This window comes from Antechinus flavipes, chromosome 1, assembly GCF_016432865.1.
Source record: "Antechinus flavipes isolate AdamAnt ecotype Samford, QLD, Australia chromosome 1, AdamAnt_v2, whole genome shotgun sequence".
NCBI classification, from domain to species: Eukaryota; Metazoa; Chordata; class Mammalia; order Dasyuromorphia; family Dasyuridae; genus Antechinus; species Antechinus flavipes.
The window spans coordinates 575,261,660-575,282,199 of record NC_067398.1 but is presented as its reverse complement, the minus strand read 5'-3'; the positions used below and the strand labels follow the sequence as shown (position 1 = coordinate 575,282,199).

At 32.8% G+C, this 20,540-nt stretch overlaps 1 protein-coding gene across 8 annotated transcripts in view; it reads left to right on the top strand.

Moving 5' to 3' along the window:
• The window catches only part of RUNX1T1 (RUNX1 partner transcriptional co-repressor 1), a 174,899-nt gene that overhangs the window by 91,408 nt on the left and 62,951 nt on the right, over positions 1-20,540 (top strand). For 7 of the 8 annotated variants that reach the window (XM_051970836.1, XM_051970839.1, XM_051970842.1 and 4 more), the window contains 2 exons: positions 15,687-15,824; positions 17,972-18,213. In XM_051970836.1, coding sequence (XP_051826796.1) covers positions 15,687-15,824; positions 17,972-18,213 — 380 coding nt within the window. Of the gene's footprint in view, positions 1-13,690; positions 13,781-15,686; positions 15,825-17,971; positions 18,214-20,540 lie in introns of those variants that run through there. The other variant, XM_051970841.1, reaches the window with a different exon arrangement.

Here is a 20,540-nt window from a genome sequence, read left to right as displayed (position 1 = left end):
TAATGATGGTGATGATGATGGCTAACCTCAGTTCTTTTTAACTATTGATTATATGGCATTATTTTAAGCCCTCTTATCATCTTGACTACATTTTTCTGGTCATGGGCCAACTGTAAAATGTTTTTAGAATGTATAATGTAGTACTGAACATAGTATTCCAGATGTGACTTAATTGGGAAAGGTATAGTACCTTTTTTTTTTTTTTTTTAAGGCATTTTTCTCTCATTCTGTATCTGTAGAGGAAAATGATATATGGAAGCTTGTGTTTTTAAAAATGATCTTATAGATCTTTACTGAGTGGTGTATTTCATTCTGTACATAGAATGCCATTTGTAATTGTCTATCAGCATTTGGTTTGATTTCCCATCCCCCCCATCATAATTCTTAATAAGCTCAAGAGACAACTCTAGTGCTATATAAAATATAAATGATGACCGCTAAGTGGATGAGAATTTAGACTGTCATCTTAATTTAATAACAAATTTACCTTCATTTATAGCATAAATATAAATAAGGCTATATTCAGGATTGAAATTATTAATGTAAATATTTGAAAGGGATTGGAATAATGAACTTGCCATCAAGAGACTTAAGTTCAAATTTTAGCTGATGCTTATTAGCAGTGTGACTTAAGGGAAGTTCCTTTACTTCTGAATTTCAGTTGTGAAATGGGGACTATTAATAATATCATTCCTGTTTACCTCAAAACATCCTTTGGGGAGAAAGCACTTTGTAAAACTAAAAGTACTGTATTAATCAGAGCTGTTGTGTACATGTGACATTCAAATATGGTATCAGTTAATCTCTCATTTCTTATTTCTCTAATATTTTCTTTGAGTCTATTAAGTGGGTGAGGCACTTGAAAAAACAATTATGGATGTTTCTAAGATAACACATACATAGATGAATACGATTGTGTTACTAGTAAACAGTGAACTTAGTTTAATAGCAACTGGGAACAGTTTTTTAATAATTTGTCTCATGTGAGGAATAACTGCTTATTAGGTTAGGGCTCAGCTTCTTCAGAATTAGCATTCTATATGTGCATATGAATGCATAAATTTCTCAGCTTTTGATCTATATGTGCATATGAATGCATAAATTTCTCAGCTTTTGATGTATCTAAATATATATGTATACATTTATGTTTACTACCATTTAAAATGAATGTGCGTATGTATGTGTGCATACAGTCATGTACACAAGCCTTCACAAGAAAGGCAGTTTGTCATAGTAGTATAATTTGTATATAACAAATGTACATAGTCAAACTAAACAGATTCTCATATATAATGGCACTGTCCAAAACTATTTGGCACATTATCCATGTTAGTTCATTATTTGTTATAAGATGGATAGGATGTTTGGTGTTTGGTCCTTAATCATGATTAACTAGACTTTGAAATTTTGTATTTTTATATTGTTTCATAAATTATATAACCTCCCCCCCAGATTCTTAATTCACTCTGCATCAGTCCATGTTTCTCTAAAGCTTCTTCTTTAATTTTTAATAATATAATAGTATTCCATTACAATTCATTTGTTCAGCTGGTTGTGAATACCCCTTAGTTTCTAAATTTTTTGTCACTGTGAAAAGAGTTGTTTTAAATATTTTTTTAATATGTGGAGTACCTTTCCTCTTTAATCTCTTTAGGGTATATAGGCTTAATAATGATATTGCTGGATCAAAGTATATATCTGTACAGTTTAGTAAACTTTTTGGCATAGTTCCAAATTGCTTTTCAGAAAACTTTGGCCAATTCATGGTTGGATAAACAATTCACTAATGTGCCTGTTTTCCTGTAGGCCCTTCAAGGTCATTTCCCCCTCTTTTTTTTTTTTTTTTTTTGGATCAATTTTACTGATCCGATGAGTGTGTGGTAATTTGTTTTAGTGTGCATTTTTCTGGTTGGTCATTTGGAGCATTTTAAAAAAATATCGTTGTTAACTTGAATTTCTTCCCAGAGAACTGTCTTTCACCATTTACCAACTGGAAAATGGCTCTTATTTTTATAAACTTGGTTTAATTCCCCAAATATTGAGAATCAAGGCTTTTATCAGAAAAGCTTGCTATAAAAAATATATTCATTCCAATTTTGGCTGCATTTGTTTTTTGTGTGTAAACCCTTTTTAATGTCATATAATTAAAATTATTAATCTTACTTCCTAAGATCCTCTCTATCTCTTGTTTGGCTATAAACTCTTCTCTGACTTATTTGTTGATCTGACAGGTATATTTTCCCCATCCTCCTCTAATTTACTTATAATATCACCTTATATGGTGAAATCATTTTCTTATTTTTACCTCTTCTAGGTATATAGTGTGACATGCTGGTCCATGCCTAGTTTTTGCCAAACTATTTTCTAATTTTTCTAGTAATTTTTGTCAAATGTTGACTTCTTATTCAAACAATGGATTATTATGATCATTTGTTATTGTTACCTGATTTATTTCACTGAAAGGGTTTATTTACTCTTAAAGCATTAATCCTCTCTATCTCTTATTTTTAATTAATGTTCAAAGTATTTTCAGATAGAGCTATATTCTAGCATCAGATGCTTCAATCATCTTGTCCTGCTTTGTCCCTCTTAACTACAAACCCTATATTTTGTTTCCATCATTTGAAGAGAGGATCATTATATCTTGTATGGCTAGGCCATTGAAGTCACATTTGGTATAAATTTGATCTGAGATTACCTTTTATCCCTGAGTTATATGTGAAGAGTGACACAGGAGAATCACTATTCTGTTTCTAACAAACAACTTATCACAACTATCACTTCATTAAATTAATGTAGAGAAGGGTATAAATTTAAGAGCTGTTTTGAAAGTAGAATAGATTGTACTTATAAATGCTGGTTTTTAACATTAAAAGGAATTAGAAAGGAACATTTTTTTTTACCTCTACTTTAAATAGTTCTCCATACTAATTTATCAGATAAATGGTTATTTATTTATTTTTTTTTTTTAATGGAAGACGACTAGTGAATGAACCCTATCTCCATTTTGGGATACCTCTAATTGTTAAGGAATTTTTCCTCTGAGCAAACTGTTTAAGTTTTCGTTTTTGCCATTTCTATCTGTTTCTAGTTCTCTTTGGCGCCAAAGAGAAAAAAAAAATTTGGATATTTGGGGGGTGAAGAAGGCAGGTAGTGAGTGAAAGTCAAGGTTCATGAATTGTTCTTAAGTTTGCAAATTTCAGTAATCAGAATCATGATTACCTAATGATAATCATGATGTCAACAGAAACAAACAAACAAAAGTTTTGAAAAGTGTCCAAAGGCAAAAAATGAATCAGTTCTGTTTTGGAGATATTGAATTTACCATGTTCATGTACCATCTGGGTTTAGGGTTCTAGATGGAAATTGGTCCATTTGAAGTTGTATTTCAACACTTTAGGGCCAGGACTTTAGAGATAGATATACTGATTTAGAGTATATCTCTAAATCAGTTTGGTCATTGATCCTATAGGAGATCACTGAAAAAGAGTCTAGATTCTGGAATTCTTCACCTTTTTTTTTTTTTTTTTTTTTTTTTTTTTTTGTGAACTCCTTTGGAAGTCTAGTAAAATTTATCTAACTTTTCCCAGAATAGTAATTTTAAATGAACGATGTAGAATATGTATTTTTTTTAACAAAGAAAAAATAGTAAAATCAAAAAGTGGTTATGGCCCCCAAGTTAAGAATGTTTGTTATCAAGTGGGAGAATAGGGAACCTCATAGTAGCTGTTGTAATACATAGGTGAACAATATCCAGGAGCTCAGTGATTATTCAGAAACAGAAATTGAGAAAGAACAAATAGGAGGAAAATCTTAAGAATGAAACCCAAGGAAAGAGGAAATATCTAGAAAGATGTCAAAAGCTATAGACAGGTCAAGAAATATAAGAACTGAGAAAAAGTCATTGGATGTAGGACTTAAGAGATTATTGGTAACTTCGTAGAAATCAGTTTCAATTAAGTAGTGGATTTTATAGCTAATAATATTGCAAGGTATTGAGAAGTAGATGGGCAGTGAGGAAGGAAAATCTGCCATCAGATAGAAATGTTTTTTCTTAGAAATCTGGTTAAAAACGAAAGTTTTAGAAAAATAGTTTCAGAAGAAGGCGGGATCAATCAAGTTTTTATTGTTGTTGTTTTTGTTATTGTTGTTGTTTTAGAATGGAGGAAGCATTGGTGAGCTTGTAGGCAAGACTGAAAGTGCCAGTGCATAGGAAAGAATAAAGATGAAACAGAAGGAGTGATAAAAAATGGGCAAGCTCCTGGAGAAGATGGAAAGAGATGTATTTAAGAGCTCAAGTAGAGAGATTTGCCTTGTTAAGAGTATAGTTACTATTTTTTTCTCTTTTTTTAATTTTAGCTTTTTATTGACAAAACATAGGCATGGGTAATTTTTCAACATTGATCCTTGCAAAAACTTTTGTTCCAACTTTTCCCCTCCTTTCCTCCACCCCCTCCCCTAGATGATAAGAAAAACAAAAATGCAAGCAAACAACAGAAAGAGTGCAAATGCTATGTTGTGTTCCACACTCATTTCCCAGTGTTCTTTCTCTGGGTGTAGCTGGTTCTGTTCGTCACTGGTCAAATGGAACTGATTTGGATCCTCTCATTGTTGAAGAGAGCCACTTCCATCAGAATTGATCATTGTATAGTATTGTTGTTGAAGTGTATAATGGATCTGGTTCTGCACATTTCACTTACCATCAGTTCATGTAAGTCTCTCCAAGCCTCTCTGTATTAATCCTGTTGGTCATCTCTTACAGAAAAATAATATTCCATAACATTCATATACCACAATTTACTCAGCCATTCTCTCGTTGATGAGCATCCATCCATTCAATTTCCAGCTACTACAAAAAGGGCTGACACAAATATTTTTGCTCACATGGGTCCCTTTCCTTTCTTTATATTTCTTTGTGATATAAGCCCAGTAATTACTACTATTTTTAAGGTAGCAGCAAATGAGGAGTGAATAGAAGATGTCGCATTGGAATATTGAATTAATTGAAACAACAGTTTACATATTCAGGGTGTACTATTGGAATCAATTATGCAACATGGGAGATGCTGACAAAAGGACTATCAAACTCATCAGAGAAAGTGCTATATTCTATGAGAGAAGCAGAACTGCAGTAACTCCAAGAAACCTGAAAAAAATGTGAAATGCACCAACTTAGAAACATCGTACTTAAAACTGTTCACACGAACTGTTTATGCGTGACCTGTGATCAAATATTCTCAACTTGTGTTGGTCTGCTAAGTCATAGTTAGACACATTATGATGTCATTTTGGTCCTCTTAAAAAACAATTAACAACCAAGTATTTGTCAGAGTGGATAGAAGAGATATTCTTTGAAGTCAGAAATACCTAAATTTCTGGTCTTTCTGATGATTAGACATCTCATTACTTTAGGAAAAAAGTGAATAGATGCGATTGACCTGAATTAGAGGTGAGAATATCATACATGGATAAGATTATAGCCTGGAAAATAAACACATGTTTTTGAATGATGATGATGAAGAAAATACACTTACTAAGCACTTACTTTAAGCCAGGGACTCTGCTAAGTGCTGGGAATGCAAAGAAAAGCAAAAGACAAATTTTGTTTTTGGAGTGATCTCACACTAATGGGGGAAGATGACAAATAATTATGTACAAGTAAGATACATTGGAGATAAGACAAGGAAGCATCAGGAAAATTTATTGGTAGAAGGTGAAAATTTTACTTAGCACTTGAAGGCATCCATGGAAAACATATAGTCTGTGTTTTGTGCTAGAAATTAGTCTATTTCAGGGAACTTGAGAACAGATATGGAATAATAATTGTAGAGAGAGGAGGAGCACAAATGTCTGTAAGGTTCAGAACATGGATAACTGAAACATTTGTTTCTAGCACAAATAGAAGTAGAGAAATTAAAGCAGAAGTAATTGGGAAATTATTGCCAGCACTTAAAAAGGAATCAAGCCAGGGAACTAGTTTTGTTGTGGGAATTATGCATGTCCAATAGGCAATTGAAAATATGGAGTGTGGATTCCAGAGAAAAATTAAAATTAGATGTTGGTTCTTTCCTCCAAGAAAATGTAAGATCACTGGGATTAGGAACTCTTTAGTTTTCGTCTTTGCATCTCTCGTATTTGTTAAATGAATGTATCTCTAGTATTTATGAAATAAATGGAGATTAATTAATACAAAAATTTGGTACATTTTAATGTTCAGGGTAAATTGGGGAGCTTTCTGAGTGAAGTAACATTACCATGTTTATATCTAATGATAACAGAGGCAACTCTGTGTGTGTGTGTGTGTGTGTGTGTGTCTGTCTGTCTGTCTGTCTGTCTCATGGCCTCATTCAGACTACATGTATGTAAGATATTTTACCATTGACAAAATGAGTGTTCTTTGTCCACAAGATTTGGGTTCCATTCTAGAATGGGTATGTTGCTCTTGGCAAATGATTTATCCTCTCAGTAGTGCCAGGTATTGTTCTAATCATTTAGATTGCAGAATAGGAAGCTGGTTGTTAGCTGGTAAAATGGAGTCAAGAAAAGCCAATTGAAATTCAGCCTCAGATACTTGCTAACTATGAGACTCTGGGCAAGATTGTTAACCTATGTTTACCTCAGTTTCTTTATAAAAATATCTTCAGAAGCTATTTCTTTTTTTTTTTCTTCTTCAAAAAAAGTTATTCAAAAGTTTAATTACTTAAATTACTTTCTTTACTTACTTAAATTTCTTTTTGCATCTATTTAGCTTTGTGAATTTTGAATAATTTTAAAATTTTAACATGAAAGCATATCATTCATTATGCATATATAGTCTCTGCGCTTGCCTGTATGATGGTTTCTGGATAGTACTTTCTCAGACTGGTGGATTGGAAATAGAGGTTTCCTTATGTGGTCATCTGCACTATATTAGCTTTCTTCTTGTGAGATTATGTCAAAATTGTTGCAAATGCACCACAACCTTGTTCTTTGGATGATCTAAATAAAGGCTAGCATGCTTGTTCTGTATATCACTAAGATACTGAAAATTTTTGCAAAGTTTAAAAGTTGAGTAGAGCAATGTATAGTCCAAAATGGTGAATCCACTGAATTTTTAATAAGAAACCTAAATAACCTTTAAAATCTTGTTTTATATAAGTTTGCAACATCTATTAATTAAAGCTTAATTACTTTTTGGAACACCTTGTACTTTGCTCTGTGTACTACAAGTCATTGTCCAAAACAAGTTCTTGCAAGTGGTTTGTTAATTTCCTGCTGACGTTTCTTTGCCTTCTACAATTCCTTGTATTCTCTTTGCATCTTACATTCTGTCTTAACCTACCCAACAATCATTTATTAAGTACCTGCTGAACACATAGCACTGAAAATGACCCTAAGGTCTGTGGAACTTGTAGAAAGTTTAGATGGTACCCTAATGTAATCTCATATCATGGAGGAATGAGTTACATTGCAACTGTGTATATAATTCTAATTCAAATATAAAATAATCTAATAGTTTAAATTAGTATATTAAGAGAAGTTCAATCCAGAATACTATGAGAATTGTGGTGGAGAAAAAGTTATTACTGCAAGTGTAAGAATATGAAATTGATTCAGATAGATACTGAAGGAAGTGGTATTTAAATTCGAGTTATTTAAATTGGGTTTTAAAAGATAGGTACAAAATAGGGAGGGGAGACAGAATGGAGAGTACACTGACTGACAAAAGAGGAGCTGAGTTTGAATTCTGCTTTCCATACTTGAATGCTCTTGGAAAGTTATTTAACCCCCAAGTGATCTTGGCAGAAATTACTTAATCCTCCCTAAAACTCAGTATCTGCTAAGTGAAACAATTGGAGAGATTATTTGGTCTCAGAACTCTTCCTCATTTTAATTCTGTTTAGATGAGAAAGGGATCACATCTAGAAATTACCTGAGCAAAGAGGAGGGAAAGATAGCAGATCTAGATGAGTTTTGTAGGTAGAACATTGTGGCTGGAAGATGGAGTGTGAGAATGATGTGAAATAATCTCAAAATGTCAGAGTAGAGCTAAATTATGGAGGTCTTTGAAATTAAGGAAAGGCTTTGCTAAATGCTAGAGAGCTGGCGAAAAGTTTAAAGCAGAGAGAAATTAGTCTAGTAGCAAGGAAAGTGTTAGTTTGGATAAGAGGAAGAAAGCAGGAAGGAAGGAAAGCATCCTTCAGCTGGTAATAAAGATGTGTTTTAGAATGACATGAAGAGAGGATGGATGCAAGTCATTAGAGAGGCAAAATTTACTTGTTTGGTTTTAACACTTCACAAGAGTGGATCTGAATAGTCAATGTCATTAGTAGCCAAATAGGCTTTTGTGGTCTAGGAACATTAATAAAAATAAACTCTCTGAAGCAAGCGAGGTTACAGTTTCATTCTGTTCTGACTGTATCTGAAGTATCATGATTCATCCTGGATGCCACATTTTTTTATGAGAGACATTGATAATCCAGAGTATACCTAAAGGGAGAATGATTAGAGCACTGAAGGAGATTACATCATGTCATGGAGTGAAGGAAGGAGTAGAGAATGTTTCTCACGCCTTCAAGGATTTGAATGATTGTTAAATGCAAGAACTAAATTACTTTCTACTTGGTTTTAGAAAGTAGAACTAGTACCAGTAGTATTGTTGTACTACATTCATAGACACATGCACACATGCAAAAAATACATACATACATGTGTCTCTTTAGAATTTACAAGTTGCTTTACTCATAACATACCCTGTGAAGCCAATAGAGTGAAGTTTTTTACTCAGGTAAATTAACTCCACTGTGTTTATGCAGCTAGTGTGTTGACGGCAAGATATAAAATCAAATTGTCTAACTCCTAAATCCAGTATTATAACCCCATATTATGCTGACAGTATTCAGCAAAATATGAAGATAATGAAAATATTTCACTTAGACACAATTGGTAGAGTTAAACTGAAACAGTTTGATGGATCCTCAGAAACCCTTCTTATAACATACCTAAAGTTGCTTGAATACTTCTAGTAAGAGAAAAGGCACTATACCTGAGAATAGTCCTTTCTATGTTCATGTAGTTTTAATTCTTAAGACTTTTTTCTCCCTCTATTAAGCTGAAACCTGCTTTTCTTAAAATTTTACCCTTTATTTAGACATTTTTAAGGACAAAGGGAAAATTGCCTTTATATTAAAATCATATATTTAATAATGGGTGACTCCAGATTTTCATACAGAATTAGAGCTTTAGCAATAATTTAATTCAGTTCTCTCCTTTTACAAATAAAAGATGGAGTTATAGGCAGTTAATTCTGTTTAGACGAGAAAGGGATCACATCTAGAAATTACCTGAGCAAAGAGGAGGGAAAGATAGCAGATCTAGATGAGTTTTGTAGGTAGAACATTGTGGCTGGAAGATGGAGTGTGAGAATGATGTGAAATAATCTCAAAATATCTATTCCAGTCTAATTTCCATTTATTTCTCATTATCTCTTTGGTCTCTTGTTGTCTTTATATATTTATATATTTGGAGTTTTATTTATTTTAGCTAGGATATTTTAGACCTAGGAGTAACATCCTGATGTGATGGGATTTGGTTTATTGCTAATGATGTAGATAAACTAATAGAATATGAGGCAAGTAATTATTGATCTCTTGAAATTTAGAGATGGAAAGTAACCCTTTCATTTGACCAATGAGGAGGTTCTGTTTCAAATTGGTGAATTTTGTAAACCTCACAAGAAATTAATGAAAAGCTGGAGACTGAAACACAGTAATATTGATTTTTGTTGGCCTACATCCCCTTCCATACTGCATGGTACTGCAATGTCCATATAGATGATATTCTGCAACTTTCACTCGCGCGCGCGCGCGCGTGTGTGTGTGTGTGTGTAAAATAGGATTTTAAAAATTACAAATTATGAGTATCACTTTCTTCTAGCCAAAAGAGGTCCAGGCAGATTGTTCAATGTGAATTAAAGCACTAGCTGTTTCAGGTAGTTTGTTCTTTTTTTTTTTTTTAAAGGTTAAATTTTATTATATTAAATTTAGGTTTATTTTTTGTGTTTCTTCTATAGCTAAGTCTTTAAAGGTAATAATTTAAATAAATAGCTTTGGTAGCAATCCTCATCAGGTAAGCCTTCTTCATTAGCTGTGTTTCTTTTTCTTTCTTTCTTTTTTGTTTTGTTTTTTTTTTTTTTCTTTTTTTGGTCAGAGGACAGCTAATAAAGAGCTTTAGGAGTCTTGAAAAGTCAGCTCAGTTCCTTGGGGACTCTAGTTTTCTATTTCACAATTTTAACATAAAGAAATGGCTACCATATGAGAAAATTATTACATATTGTGATGAACTAATATTTGAGTTTCTTCCTTTCTCTCTTTCATATATTATTCTCTTTACAAAACAAACAAACAAAAACAACCACCACCCAAAACCAAAAAAAGAAAAAAATCAACAATTACAGGATTCCATTGGAAACATTGATATTTGCCCTTATTAGTAACAAGTCTTCATTTCTTTCTTCTTTTGATTCTTTCATTTATTACTGACTACTAAAGTGACTTTGGATATGTCACTTTTTCCCTTCAACCACTTTTTCTACATCTCTAAAATGGTAATTATTAGTAAGAAGTTTTGATTTCTTTCTATGCTTGGTTCTTTCACTTACTACTAAAGTAACTAGGTATATCACTTTTCCCTCCTAACCACTGCTTCTATGTCTCTGGAATGAGGATGATCAATTAAGCTATATCAGACCTTCAAAAATATTTTAAAGGGAAGTAGCTGTCCAAGTATAAACTGCTATCATTGTTCTTATTATTGTTTTTATTCTTGCAGTCATCACGATTTAGTCTTTCCCTTCTATATTGTACAGTTTGTCAATTGACTCATGCATGTGTTACTTACATTGGATGCTTTCAGTCCAATAAACTTTTATATGTTGAATGTACCTAGCTATTTTCATAATGTTTCCCCTGTGAGCTTTTTGAGAGCAGAGCAGAGCAGAGCAGAATCATGTTTGCCTTTTTTCTCTTTCCATTTCCACAATGCTTAGCATCATGCCTAGAACATACAAAGCAATTAATAAATGCTTATTGACTGACATTATATACAGTGCACTGGACTATATATTAAAATTATATCAAGGTGAATAAAATACTATTTCTATTTGGAACACAGTCTAGCAGAAGAGTTAAGATGTACACACACAGAAACATAGTGTACTTTAGAGGAAACTTCAGATTCACAAAACATAAGTAATATAGCTAACTAATATAAGCTGTGTTAAAAGGAGAGTGAATGTTTTTGTGCATATGAATGTGCATCTATATAAATACACATTACCAGTCATTGTTATTAATGCTGTCATTATAAAAAAAGATATTGAAAAAGTGGATGGGGTATCTATTAAACATTCTTCATACTTTAAATATACATCTGGAACTATTTGAACTAAGTAAAAGTAAAATAAATGCCACAGCATATTATAGCATTCTTTTCTCCCCCATTTAAAAAAGGAAATGTGAAACATACCACTTTTACAAAGATCTGACATTCAATTGGATATTGAAATGGGATCAGTAATGTATTTATATATACCATATTTTCTTCCATGCATTAACCTTCCTTGGTACTTTTGACCTGGATGCGTGCCATACAAGTTGAAATGTTACTCTATATGAAAGATTGTCCTGTTTAGAAGTGGCCTAAATTATTTAGGTTAAATAAGTTTGATCCATTTGACTATACATATATCTCTTCCACACATACTTTTCTATCTCTGTCTCATAGTTTTCATAATTTTTTGCTCTTACAGTAAATATCACTGTTTACCTAAACCAAATAATATAGTTGTAAAAATAACTCATAAAAATTGAATGTAGGACAAGAACACTATAATTTCATAAACCAGATATCTACACATGAAATGTCATAATTTAAAGTTGGTTTTACCATATTCTCTAATTTAAAAAGGAGTTAAATGCTTCTGTGATTAAATCATAGCTTGTGCTCATTGCTATAAAAGTTTCTCATGTGTGTTTCAGAATTTTAAAAGAATATAATGCAAAACAAATGTAATAGATATCAACATACTTGAAACACGTTTTCTGAATTTATTTTAATTCTGCACCAGAGAGACAGAGACAGAGACAGAGACAGACAGTGAAGGGGTGGAGGGAGTAGAGGAAAAGAGAGGGAGAGAGACAGCATGTGAGTCTGCATGCTTGCATTTGCGTGTATGGGTATGTCTTTGTGTGTTGGTACTAGTTTGTTATTTCACCATCCATTCTAGAGTAATTGTATTGAGTAAGGTAGAATAAGTTACAGATGGATTCTACTTTATCCAAGTTTGCTGGACTTTTGGGTTGAAGTTACATTTGATTAAAATGAAGCCAGAAGTTTTGCTAATATTAACATTCTGAAGTACCATCCTATACCTGGTGGTGTTTTCTGGTTGTGTTTTAGAACTATAGCTTTGTTTAGAAAAAGTGATTTTGATAAGTAACTACTTTGGAGATTTTTTTATTTTCCTCAGCAAAGAAATATAAGCTAAGTGTTTTTAGAAAATAATCATATGGAAAGTTTGGGTAAAGGCAAGTGTTCAAAAACTTTTCAGATGTAAGAAAGATTATGCTTATGATAAACAAAAAAGAGTGTGGGGGGGAAATCCAAGAGTGATTCCAAGTTTGTTGCTGTTGTTTAATTGTCATTTGGGGAGCAAAGCAGAGTTCTGCTGATTCTTTGTAAGTTGGACCTGAAGTACCATATATATATATATATATATATATATATATGGCTGTTTTTCAGAACTATAGTTTTGTTTGGAAAACCTGCAAATTTTTGAGAAGCAAAACTACTTTGGAGATTTATTTATTTTTCTCAGCAAAGATATATAAACATAAATGTTTTTAGAAAATAATCACATGGAAAGTTTGGTAAAGGCAAGTGTTCAAAAACTTTTCATATGTAAGAAAGAACATGCTTATGATGAACAAATCCAATAGTGATTCCAAGTTTGTTATTGATTAATTGTCATTTGGGGAGTAACCCAGAGAGATGTACTGATTCTTTGTAAGCTGGAGCTGAAATACCATCCATCTATACCTGGTGGTGGTTTTTGGCTGTGTTTTAGAACTGTTTTTAGAAAATAATCACATGGAATGTTTGGGTAAAGGCAAATGTTTAAAAACTTTTCACATGAAAGAAAGAGCATGCTTATGATGAACAAAAAAGGTGGGAGAAATCTAAGAGTGATTCCAAGCTTTTTGTTGTTTAATTGTCATTTGGGGAGCAAACCAGAGAGAGGTGCTGATCCTTTGTAAGCTGGAGCTGTCCCTTGCTTCAAAATAATGTTTTTGAGTAATTCTTTTTCCTTTCTCATCTTCCTTTGTCGATGTCTTCCTACTGCTCTTTCTCTTCCCTTATCACTTAATCCTCCTCTCTGGACTTCCTTACTCCATTAGTTCCTCTCGCATATCTATTTTTTCTTTTTCTTCCCTCTCCTCTCTGCTTGCCCCACCCCCTTCCTTTCTCCGTCTGTGCACCCACGTGCTTCAAATCTGTGTATCTGGACTGCCTTCTCTAACAGTTCAATATGAGTGTTAGCAGAATGAAAACCAGATGGACCAGCCGTTCCCACTGCTATCTCCCAACCAGCTCTGGCAAGCCTCCCTTTCTCCCTCCTTTCTTGGCATGACAGAAATATTTGCCTTTATTTAGGAAGGCCTGTATTTGCTGCTGTACCTCTTCCCTCAGTTGCAACATAAGCTGAAAGCTATTTATTCCCTTGTTGCTGAGGTTGGTTGAGGTGAGTAGAATGTGAGATGAATTTAACTATTGCAGAAGCAAATTTAAGTTGTCTCTACAAATATTACTTAGAATACTTTTTTTTCCTGTAGTAGATGAAATGCTTTAGCTTAGTAATAAGAAAGTAATTTTGTAATAAGTAACAAGATAAATTAGATATAATCTATATACTTCTATATGTGTCTAACCACCACTTAACAATACTTTCACTAATCTGCAAAGGACATTGCCTATTTTTTAGTTAACATTTTGGACTTTGAAGTAAAATTGCTGAAACCATAAACCAGAGCATGAAAATTTTTTTTTTTAATTGTTGTGACTATTAGGTTATTTTGATTGTTCTATTGTGTCCTTTCCTTAATACAGTATTGTCTTTATTTCAGTATAAATAAGGAATACTTAAAGGACCTTGAGAAAGAAAAATAATTTACAACGATCTGAATGTGAGATGTCTTTTGAAAGGGCCACAATTTGCAAATCTGGAATTTTCTATTTATTAATGATAATTATTATATTGAGAATTTCTCCTAAATGAGTTAATAACCGTTATGACCTGAAAACATAATAGTTTTTCGTTAAAGGATTCTTCATCGGTATTTTATGTATTTTGCATTAAAAAGAACGTTTAAAAAGAAGTATTATTTAAAGAGAGGAGAGAGCATTTTACTTCTTAAGGCCATTTTCCCCCTAAGGACAATTAGGCAATTTGTAAGATTACAAAATTTAAAACAATTCTTTGATATTTCTGGCACATGGTTTATGGATGTACCTTTTACTTTACAGAAGACATTTAATTGATAAAAAGTAAAATAGAATTAGATTAACGAAATCATTTAACATGTACTAGGAGAGGTGTATCACTTGGGAAAAGACATTGCTGAAAGATTCTACTTAATTATTGATTAATATTAGGCCCGAGTCATTTATTAATGGAAGAGCAGAGTAAGCTCACTTACTATGATGTCATGGGTACTCTGCTTTTATATTCAAGGTAAATCATCTTTTTATTCTTTAACACAATCAAAACTTGTCTTCAAAAGGCCTGGGAAGCAATGTTATAGAGCAGGTGAAAATAACCTAGTCTTCCCCCCCTTCTTATTGATATGGTATTTGATACACATGGAGTAGGGGTTATCTTTAACTTTTCCATGTTTCTAGAATTAATATTCATTCTCTTCAACACCTCCTCCCATTGTAAATTGAAACAGTGCAACCAACCTTCTGTAATAATGACTTATAAACACATGACAACTGAATAAAGAAAAGATAGCCTTCATTATGTGGCATATGGTATTTATTTATTGATGCTTTTTAGAATAGAACAGGAAAAGAAATTGGAGTGGAAAATATGTCCAGGAGACATGGAGTATTTAACCTGCTCTATCTAATAGTTTGGAAACAAAAGCTGGCAGGGGACAGCAGGTGTTACAGAGAATAGTCACCAAGAGGGTAGGCTCCTACCACTCTCTCACCTGTACAACAAAGCAGGAGGCTTTAGTTCTTCCTGAGTTGTCTTACAGGGGGATTCATTGCTCTCCTTCCCTTGCCATCCATTTATTCCTGTTTGCTAGTGCTGGCTGAAATTGCCAGTGAAGTTGTGTTATACCATCCAATACTATCAAGGTAGCATCTGCACGTGCCAGAAATAAATATACAAGATAATATAGCCTAGTTACAAATGAGGGCCTGCCATCTGTGTTTTACCTTCTTAGGTGAGGTTTCGATGATGCAATTCTGATTGGAGTTTCAGCAGGAAGGCTTGTTTTATCCGCAGAAAGGATCAGTTCTTTTTAAATTCCTGTCATAGCCTTTTTGAGGAGGGGTTGGAGGTGGGGGAAATTAACTTAATTTTGGAGTTTTACTGGTCTCAAAAGGTAAAATAATCTGTTCCTTGTGGTGTCTTGTAGATCGTAGTGAGAAGCATTCCACAATGCCAGACTCACCTGTGGATGTGAAGACACAATCCCGACTGACGCCTCCCACAATGCCGCCTCCTCCAACGACCCAAGGAGCGCCAAGAAGCAGTTCATTCACACCCACAACATGTAATTACCCTACCTTGTTAATTTTTTTAAAAAAAATTCTATATTTTTTGTATTTAAGGGAGAGGGAAACAAAAACTCCAACATTAATGTGTAAAGTGAAAATAATGCAAAACTCCTTCCCCCCCCCAAAAAAAAATCCCCATAATGTTTAAATTTGATTTAGGTTAGGAACTAATGCTTCATCTCTGAGAAATCCTCATTTTTTTTCTTAGTTGCATTATTATCTGTCAGTTGGTTAGACTTTTAAAAATTAAATCAATATACATCATCTTGATCTTGTGATAATTTATTCTTGAACAAACAAATTCGGTATACTATTATTTATTTTAATTTTTTTTTTTTTTTTTTTTGGCTTTGCTTTATTCTTGGGAATGTGTTGAAATCATTCCAAGGTCAATGCATATCTGTACCAGTGTGCTCCCCTCCTATCCTCCACCTTCCTGCCAATTAAACTAGCTAGGTCGGCTTTTTTAGTCTCTTACAAGTAATAATAGGAACAACGTGACCTTATCATACATATGAGTGCATTTGCCAAATATAGGAATATTACACAGATATGTTTAAAACAAACAGCATCCTTATTAATTGGAACATTTCAGATCTCTGATATTTTATGCTACTGTCTCTGACTCTAGTTTATGAATCAGTGAATGGAACTATATTTGCTTTCTATTTTCTGACAGTAGAAAGTTCCCCTCATCTCATGTATTCCAATAAGAATAGTAGATAGCAGTTTTCAATCTTTAGGTTCTGTACAGGGTTGTGTAAAAGAATTTGTTGAGCTAAAAATTACTGTCTATTGAATATCATTCCATTTTTTGACTTTGTGCCATAAAAACCACATGAATGGAAGAAACATAAAAGGAAAAAATTTACATATTAGTATTTTAAAAATTGTTGGAATAGAATAATTGGTTTTATACCTATCCATATTTCATTGTAATTTAATAAACTTTTTAAACTTGTAAGGAACTAGATACCTTGATTGGTGTCAAGCAATAATGCTGTCAACTTGTGTTGTTTTGGTTTGCTGTTCCCCAATGTCTCAGGGAAATGTAGATAGCTGTTTTGAGGACCCAAATTTAGCACTTATTTCTAGGCAAGTTGGTGATTAATCTTTAGGTATAAATCTAGATTAGTGATCTTGGACATACATAGCACATAACAGAACTTCTCATTTTGGGGAGGCAAAGTATTAATAGCATTTAAAAATTTATAAATGAGGAAATGATTATATTTTACCAGTTACAGCACCTTATTTGAGATGACTATTTCAGTGTAGTACTAGATTGATGAGTGGAATGTATATAACTTCCCCCGAAAAATAATTGCCAATTACTAATTTTGCCACTCCCTCTTCTTAAGCAGGTCTTCTTAAAGACCTGCTTCCTTCTTTCTAGCAGAGTCCTTGTAGTTTATTATATTAATGCCTAAATCAGTTTTATCAGAAATAAATTGAACAAATTGGCATACATGCATGCTATCTCTTATTACAACTCTGAATTAGGATGTCCCCTTTCAACTTCAGAAAATTAATTCTCAATTAATGCTGTATGTATTCTGCCATCTTACAGAAAATTTGCATTTTCCCTAAAGAAGTGGTTAAAGAAATATGTGGGGGAGAAAATAGCCTTCTAATTGGGTGGTAGAAGGTTAAAACTTGAAAGTCCTGTTTTTATAAACACAGCTGTCAGTTGTGTGTACAAAACACGATTAAAAATGTTCAGTGATAAATTTAGTCTCCACCAAATGTACATTTTTTCTAGAGAAGCAGTTTAGAGAAGAATATTCCTGTTATATTGATATAAGCCTATGACAAAAGGCTGACATCCAAATGCTGCTTGTTCCATGATTGAAATGTTTCAGGTGGTTGGCATATGTGCACATGGGAGCGAAGGCTGTCCCCACTCTGTAGCAGATTCTATTCATTATCAGTGCCTATGTGGATAAAAGAAATATTTATTTATGAGGAGTCAGGCCATTTAATCAAGCAGAATTTTAACCTGGGCTATCTGTGCACTTAAAATATTTGACCAAAAATCAGAATGTTTTTCACCTCATAAAAATCAACTCAAACAAAATTAGCTGTGACTTCTTTTCCATAGAATTTTATTTTTAATTTTCTTCTTGCTTTGTGCTTCTGACAGTAACTAATGGCACAAGCCATTCACCCACAGCTTTGAATGGAGCCCCATCTCCACCCAATGGCTTTAGCAATGGGCCTTCCTCCTCTTCCTCTTCCTCTCTGGCTAATCAGCAGTTACCACCAGCCTGTGGAGCAAGGCAACTCAGCAAATTGAAGAGATTTCTTACCACCTTGCAGCAGTTCGGCAATGACATTTCACCAGAAATAGGGGAAAGAGTGCGCACTCTTGTACTAGGACTGGTGGTAAGCACATGCCAAACAACTTGTTTCCTCCCTAATTCTCTTTGAAGGACAATAGCTAATTGAATGTACTCAAGCTGGTTATTATATGGTGGTTTATTTACATTGCAAAAAGTGAAATTGATCTTTTTCTGACATGGATATTAATGTAGCCCCAAATTCTAAATGGGTCTTAAGGATGGTGTGAAAGTAGATGCTATGTTATATTTATATATCATTCCAGCCTCAGACTTCATTTGCTATCTGCCTGATAAAGATGGAATGATACAAAATCATCCCTAAGTGGTCACATTCTTTAAATCTACATCATAATTACACATAAAATACGATAATTGGTTCTAGCCCAAAGTAAATATGCAATGTAAATTAGAAGAATGAACCTAACTGTATATTTTGATGTATGACTATCATGGTTATTATCTGCCACCTAAAAATAGAGATTTGGGGCTATTAATAGTTTTTTTTAATTGAGGTCCTTCTATACAAGGTTTATTGATACATTGACTTTGGATCCCAAGGCCAAGTGGTGTTTTTAAAAAATAAAATTTGGGCCTTAGTATGAAGAATTACCCAATTGTTGTATGAAGTTAAGCTGAGAAGAGTCCAGAAAAGCCTTATTCTATTAATATATATTAATTATTATATAATTGATGCCAATGAGATTAACCACTTCCTAATAATGATGCTTCAAGTTTGTATAATGTTACCAATTTCAGAGCAACCTTTGCAATTTAAAAATTGCTTTCATAACTTTTTTGTTGATTTTTTTCACTTGTGAATATTATTTTAATTTTGAATATTAGTGTCAGGAACTTTTAAATATCTTGCCCAAGATTCCATGGCTAAGATTTGGTAGACTTTGAACAGGTCCTGCTGTTCTGATTTCTTCCAATGAACCAGTGATCTTTCTACTACATTATTTGGCCTCTTATTATTTTTCCTTACTTCTGAGATTCTCCAAATTCTTCAGATACATAATAATTTTATATAATTTAATGAGATCTAAAACATGGTTCCCAATTTAAAAATTAGAAGAGGAAACTGGATATGTGCTTGACCAAAGTCACAGAATAACTTTGTATTATAATGACCAAAATGATTCTGAAATCCAGATATTCTTTCTTTTTGGCTTGTGCCTTTTTAAATAAATAATCCTTCTTTCATAATATGGGTTAAGCCATATTAGGTGTGTCTTGCAAAAAAAAAAAATAATTATGGAGGAGATTCTTGTTCAGGTGCAATTTATACTATATGGCCTCTGGGGACCATTTTGACTTTGAGATTCCATGATGCAACATCAAAGACTTCGAAATTGAAGTCCTCATAGATATTCATGAGTAAGGGATTTGGGACAGAGATATATCTATCCTGTCCTGGACTTTGTAGTTAATGGATAAGCTATTTCCATTATGCTAGAATTCATTTTTGGAACTTAAGAAAAAAAAGTTTTGTAACTTAAACAAGCATGAACAAAATTTTGCCAAGTCCAATTAAAGCTTTCTTTTTATTCATTTATGTTTTCTCCGCCTCTCCCCCCCCCATGTATTTACATATGCATACATTTATAATAAAAGAATTGAGAATGTATTTACTGTCTTGTAGATCTTTTGATACATTCCTGGTCAACATTACAGATAAATTTACATTGCAGAAAGCTACCTTAACTGCCTTCTAAAAAATCTTTCACATGTCAAGTTTTAAAATTGTTGAGGAAAATTTCTCCTGGTAAAATTTAATAATTTTTCCAAATTACTTGGTGAAAAGGAGTTACCAAAGCTAATTTTTAAAGATCATAGTGCAACTCCAATCCAAGTAATTCTCAAATAGAATACATGTAAATATCTTGTTAAATAAATTTGAATAGTTTCATATTAAGAATATGCTTTGTGGGGACTGGATTTTACACTACAGTTCTCTGAATAATAAGGAAGATATATCTATATCTATCTAGATATACATATATATACACACATATATATTATAAAATAGGTAATTCCTATTTCTCCTGAATGTTAAAACTGTACATATTAAATTCTTATTCTGTAAAAATTTATATCCTTTAATCAGCTATGTATATTATTTCCTATAGGTTGGACAATTTTCTATGAGGAGAAATTAGGGAATCAGTATTTCTCTTTTTAAAAGAATAGAGAAGTTACACAGAGGAGAAAATGGAAAGTTATTGTGTATATATTTAACCCACCAGGACCCTCACTTTTTTTAGGAGTCAGATGACTCATAATCAAGAGAATTCTGTTTAAATTTAATATTTTCTAGTTATGATGTAGGAAAGAATTTATTATTTGACCCTAAGAAAAACATTTATAAGG